Source organism: Cynara cardunculus (genome assembly GCF_001531365.2).
Source record: "Cynara cardunculus var. scolymus isolate 2C chromosome LG 17, CcrdV1, whole genome shotgun sequence".
Taxonomy (NCBI): Eukaryota; Viridiplantae; Streptophyta; class Magnoliopsida; order Asterales; family Asteraceae; genus Cynara; species Cynara cardunculus.
This window is the reverse complement of record NC_037544.1, coordinates 5,193,327-5,199,547: the sequence shown is the minus strand read 5'-3', so window position 1 is coordinate 5,199,547 and position 6,221 is coordinate 5,193,327. Positions and strand designations below refer to the sequence as shown.

Genomic DNA, 6,221 nt, shown 5'->3' with positions numbered 1-6,221 from the left:
TAATTACAAAAAAATGAACAAAATGAAAAATTATGATTGGTTGAATGCGGTTTGCACGGTTTGTACAAATTGAGTGGTTTGCATTTGATCGCTCCCATATATATATATATATATATATATATATATATATATATATATATATATAAGCACATAATCGTATGAGAAGGAAAGTTATAGAGAGATGCGTAAAAAGAGATTTGAACTCTTGATCATTTTTAATCTTATGCACACTCATGAATTATGATTCATAAGGGAATAATTGATCTGGTGTATCTCGGTATACCTCATTAATGTTGACATGCAATTAGGATCGATCTAGGAGTGAAAATCTCTTTTTCCCTTATCAGGATGTGTGTGTGTGTGTGTGTATATATATATATATATATAGAGAGAGAGAGAGAGAGAGAGAGAGAGAGCGCGACGAAAGATCGTGTGAGAAAGAAAGTTAAGGTGAGAAGCATAAGAAAAGATCTGAACCCTTAATTATCTTTAATCTCAAATTCATCTATAAATCATGCTTAATACAAGGATTGATCTGGTGCATCTCACGTCAAAGGATAGAGATTATGGAGCTGTTTGACAATTGTTGAATGATTAAGTAGTCAGAATGATTAAAAGACTCTCATAATATATTGCAAAATGAAATATAATTGTTTAGTAATTGTGTACAATGAAATTAGGGCTCTTAATGATTAAGAGAGATTTATGATACAAAATCATTCAGAGAGTTTATCAACCATTAAGAGACAAACTTTTTTTTTGCCAAATAAGATTCACCTCTTAATGGTTCAGAGATTGTCTCTTAATGAAACTATTAAGAAATAAACAAACAACCCCTTTAATGAAACTATTAAGAGGTAAACAAACAACCCTCTTAAAAAAACTATTAAAAGGTAAACAAATAACTCTTATATCTTGTAAAGTCCAGTGGCCGATTTGTTTGACAAAACACATTTTCAAAAGTCAAAGCAACATAGTCAATCACCACCACTCATACTTTGAACTTGTAAACTTGTTACACATGAATCGTAGCATTATAATTTGTACAATATTATACTTTGATATTCATACATACATATATATATATATATATATACATATATATATATATACATATATATATACATATATATATATATCACTATGAAATCAGTAAGAATGATTTAATTACCATATTTAAATAGAAATGATTCATTTAACATCACCCTCAACATATTTTCCAACACCTTTTTTTAAACTGTCATCATGTACTCGAATCTGTCCATCGTTAAATCAGGCAAGCTTTTATTTTTTTTATAGAAGATTGACATGATCCCTATCACACTATTTCAACATAATTGCAATTGTTTCTATCGTATGCCGAAAAGTTTGACCGACGAATATAATTTCATTCCTAGTCGTGAACTCGAACCACACAACCGTTTTCTTTTTCCGAAATGAAACCCAATCTTGCACACATGGGTCAACAAACACAACTCGGTCATGATTACAACTTTTTCCTTCCGTAAAACATACCCATAAAGCATAAACCTTCGGTTTCTAAGTTGAGATGTGAAACTATCACAACCAAACATGTCCAATATATCTCAGGTCGGGTCTATGTTTCAGAATAACGACTAAATAGAGGTATTTAGCAGTGATAATAGCGAAAACGCTATTACCATTGCTATTTTAATTTGTTTGAGATGGCATAATGAGAACAGGGGCCTGGCTTGTTCTATACAGCCATTTTGGCTTAATGGATAAGCAACCATTCTAGAAGCAGTAGCTTCCTGCCCAGCGTCCTCAGATCATTCAATGTCACTCCCGCCCCCAAAAGCGGAGACAGATCACATATTCTGTGTTTATCAGTGGTGGTATACAATCAGTTTACGAACTTAGCGATTAAGCCGTAAAGAAACAATCTTGTATGGCTGAACGAATAAGCGCCCAGACCATTAACCTTATTAAGCTGTAAGTACACAGCCCCCTAAATGTTGCATGAAATGAGATGGGCGTTGATGTGTTGTAAGTTACAACTACAAGTACTTAATTTGATAGTTACCATAGGATCCCAACAGCATATCAGAAAAAATTCTATCAAAGACTCCTCCTCATCATCATCTAAAGAATCCATTTGAACATTTAGATAACTTTCAGATAGCAGTGGATTTTTACTCGAAAATTCTCTCAGAGATCATATATTCAAGTCATGATGTTTTGCCACAGAGCGCGTATAAATTAGTGATTTTGTTAATAAAATTTGTACACATGAATTGTTTTTTATACGATTGATCAGTTGTTTATCTTATAGTAGTTTATCACAAAGAAACAATTTATCCTTCAGATCTTACCAGAGCGCCACAATAGTTCAGACGCCATAGATTCTTCTGTGCATTGCTTACAAGATCTAGTTGATTACACCATCGATGAATAATCATCACTCATTCTCCAATTGCAAGAGAAACATTTGGATCTTCTTCATCAGAATCAAATTCAACCTGCATGAAACTTGAATTAGAATCAGGATAATTTTTTTGGGAATCTGACTGAAGTTACAAAATCACCGTTTATGGGGGATAAAGAAAGGTTTACATTTTCATCTCTAAACCACCCTCCATGGCAGTCGCGCTTCCAACCAGCTGATGTGAACCTAAGTTCTCTCTCCCTGCGCTCTCGATGATCTGATAGGAGCTGCACAACGTCCTTACCAGATCCCTCCATTTGAACAGAGGTTGAATTGGTCAAATCAGATGATCTCTCGGGGATTGGCCATCTAGATTGACTGTTATTTGCAGCACCTCTCTCAGGATAACCATTAAGTACCTCCAAAGTGGCCTTACGTGTTCTCTCAATCAACGGTTTTGCAGCTAAGTTTGTCTGCTTGGTGGATGTGTTACCAGTTCTGGTCATGGAAGTTGATTCTAGTGACAAGGCTATTCTCTTATTCATGTCATTTTGTCTTTCTTCTTCTCTTTGTTTGAGCTTCCTTTCTGCAGCACAGTGGCGACTTGCTTTCATGTGCATCTGCAAATTGATTTCCAAAGAGTATCAAAAGTTATTGACCAAGAAGCACCTGCTAAGATGAATCGGAATCTAGGAACATCTAGGGCTATGTTTGGCAAACTAGCAGATAAATTAGTTGTTGGTTGATAAGTTAACTGTTATCTGCAATGCTAGCCGATAAACTAATCATGCTTGGTTAAAAGTAGTTGATAAGCTAGCAAAGATGACAAATGTGAATGACCTAAAATAACATGATAAAACTTGAAAGCCAAACATTAATCACTTTCTTCCCATGTAGTTTCTTCATACAAAGAAAGGTAAGCTAATTAATTACTATGTGTTCATCTTGCTTTTTTGCTATGCCCTTCTCTTATTCACATCTGAATTGCATTTATCTGATGTTCAAGTTTAATAGGCAAATCGTCAAAATCTATTGCTATTAGATTGCCAGCCTGATAAGTCCCATCCTTATGTCATAACCATAAACAATCCACACAACATGATCTCAAAATCCAGCTACTTGACTTTTTCAATCTTAGCTATTTGCAAAACTTTTGGAAAACCCAGCCGTTCCAGTTCCATCCTGTTCACAAGCAAGTTTGACGAAAAGGGTTTCAGGCTCAGTTTTTGGCAACAATAATGATTTTGAGGAAATTCAGAACCGTCTTTGCCTTTGATGAACATATAGATGTACAAGTAAGTAGTCCATTCTTCAGTACATGACACCAAGAGGCGAAGTGCGTAACATTTTCAACCCCTCTCACATCTCCTCTCAAGTTCCAATTTCCGAGCTCTCTCCGTCTAATGCCTCCAGCAGGGCCAGCATCTATACACAATCTCATCCATCTCAGACTCCCTCTACTTCAAGCACACGCATAAACAATATCATCTATCCACCATTTGATTTTTCAAGATTTGATGGTTTCATTTCAGAAGAAATCCTCATGTTTTTAATTAGGATATGTTCGAGTTTCTAATCAATTATATAAGTTGAAAAACTTTGGGAAAAAAACATGATTTGATTATTGAGCTTGTCGTCCTGCTTCTATCTATATGAAAATCCCTATATTCAGAAATCAGCTTTTGAGGATTCGGGAACAGGGACAGGATGTAAACTTCCCATTCCAAACCCTCGTCCGCCACCACACAAGATGGGGAGAAACGCTGAAATCCATATTTAAAAATTCCCATTGATCTGGAGGCTGTAATACTGCTCCATTGTCAACCATTTCTGGAACCAAGGTGTACAGCATGTGAACCAAAGAAAACTGTACTTAATATACTTCAATCTGTTTGGCATATGATAGTTACAAATGTATGCGTAGTCCACATATCTAGATATCACACAGAAAATACAGCAGTTAAATTGTATCACAAAGGGGGGATTTTTAGGGTTAGGGTTAGGATATAACATACAGATAGCATGAGAGGAGTATCGAGGACTGGATTATGAGGGCAGACGAGGCAGGCATATTTTCCGGTAGGAAGCTTCCTGTAGGAAGAATGATCGGCGGTGTCCAACAGGAGATCGTCGACTCTCCTCTTCCGGTACTGTGCTTCTCTTCCCCAACTGTCTCCTCCGAACACGCTCATCGAAACCAATGTTCATTCCACCCTTCAACCTTTATTTTAAGGGATGTTTGGGATTGCTTATTTAAAACAACTTTTTTTTTTTTTTTTTTAAGTACTTATTAACTTATGTGGTATCAAATTGGAGTTTTGTAAAAAGTGTTTGGATTAGTTTATAGTGGTACCAAACTGCAATAAGCTGATAAGTTGTTTTTTAGTGTTTGGTAAATTTTGCTTATATCTGTAAAATGATCAAAAAGGACAGAGAGAAGATTGATGTTGTTATATGAAGAAGGGAGAAGATTGAGATCGATGTTATCTGGAGGAAAAAAGATAGGTATGAAGGGTAATAGGGTTAAAATGGTAAACTGGTAATAAGCAGTTTTTCATAAGTCAGGACGGATTAACTTATCAAAAACTGCTTATTACAGGTTTGGCACCGGTATAAGCAGTTTTCTTTTTTCTTATCCAAACACTAGGTATTAGCTTATCACCGGTGCCAGACTGAAATAAGTCAATAAACAAATAAAATAAGCAATCCCAAACACCCCCTAAGGACATGACGATCAAATTAATTCGTATAAACCATAAAAATCACGTTCATTTAATCATAATTTTTTATTTTATTTATTTTTTTATAATTATGAAAGGTTGATTAATCATTTTATTGTGGAGGTTGTTAATCATGGATATTATCATCTTTATTATTTTAATTTTAAAAAAATATATGAAATTGTTATTAAAATTTTATTAAATATTATATGAAAATTTCATAACCATATATGAAACAAATTCATCAAAAAAAATATTATATGAAACAATTTCACAAGATTAAACAATTTTATGAAAAAATTTCATAAGATTAAACAATGAAATCGATGTATGAGGATGGTTTGTATGATTTGTACAAATGAGGATGTTTTTATTTGATCGCTCCTCAAGACATATATACCCCTTGTACTTTTCTCTCATTGATATTATCCCCCTACTTTTATTTTTGTAATGTTTAAGGTAAAGTTTTAAAAACTATCTTTTATGCATCAAGCACCACTTATTAATCGATATTATATTAAATTCAAGATTACAAGTTGATTGAGTATAAATATAATTTATTAAAGCTTTATGTTTAAATTCGTATAACTAACTGCTGATAAAGATAATAAATAATTTTCCCCTCCTACTCTTAAAGCTACTTTTCCCTTCTTACCCTTTGTAACAGAATACTCCGACTTCCACTTATTAAAACTACTCCCCACTCTACCCCTGCTTGTCTAGTATAATGTACCTTGTGCTTTGGCATGCATGTCATTAGTAATGTTTTTGATCTTTACAATTCGTTGTCTGAAACTTAAAACCTTCAAGAAATCCTACCACGAATTGCTATATGGTGTTATGACTAATCGACAACAAATCACGAAATAACGAAAACAACTACAAAATAATGATCAAAATACTTGAAATTTATAAATCGTGTACCTTATTCGATATTGAATGTAGAATTGAACGTAGAATTGAACAAGAATAAGAGGATAGAGGCCTGCGAATTGCAGTGTCCTAAGATGAAATTTCGTCCCCAATCGTGCTCGGTACGGACGTCGTCTAGAGGATACAACTACCCGGTTGATTTGATGCACGTCAATTCAACCCTATCGAATCGAAGCGTGTTC

At 34.3% G+C, this 6,221-nt stretch overlaps 1 protein-coding gene across 2 annotated transcripts; it reads right to left on the bottom strand.

Moving 5' to 3' along the window:
* Positions 1 to 2,201: 2,201 nt before the first annotated feature.
* On the bottom strand, positions 2,202 to 4,611 carry LOC112500679 (sodium channel modifier 1-like). 2 transcript variants are annotated; one of them, XM_025104226.1, is made up of 3 exons: positions 4,402 to 4,611; positions 2,575 to 3,006; positions 2,202 to 2,490 (listed from the first exon to the last, which is right to left on the bottom strand). In XM_025104226.1, exons 1-3 carry the CDS (start codon positions 4,576 to 4,578, stop codon positions 2,476 to 2,478), a joined length of 624 nt encoding a protein of 207 aa, XP_024959994.1. In that variant the 5' UTR covers positions 4,579 to 4,611; the 3' UTR covers positions 2,202 to 2,475. The 2 variants fall into 2 exon arrangements, with proteins under 2 accessions (XP_024959994.1, XP_024959992.1); XM_025104224.1 differs by having other exon boundaries at positions 2,202 to 2,480.
* Between the last annotated feature and the right edge of the window lie 1,610 nt (positions 4,612 to 6,221).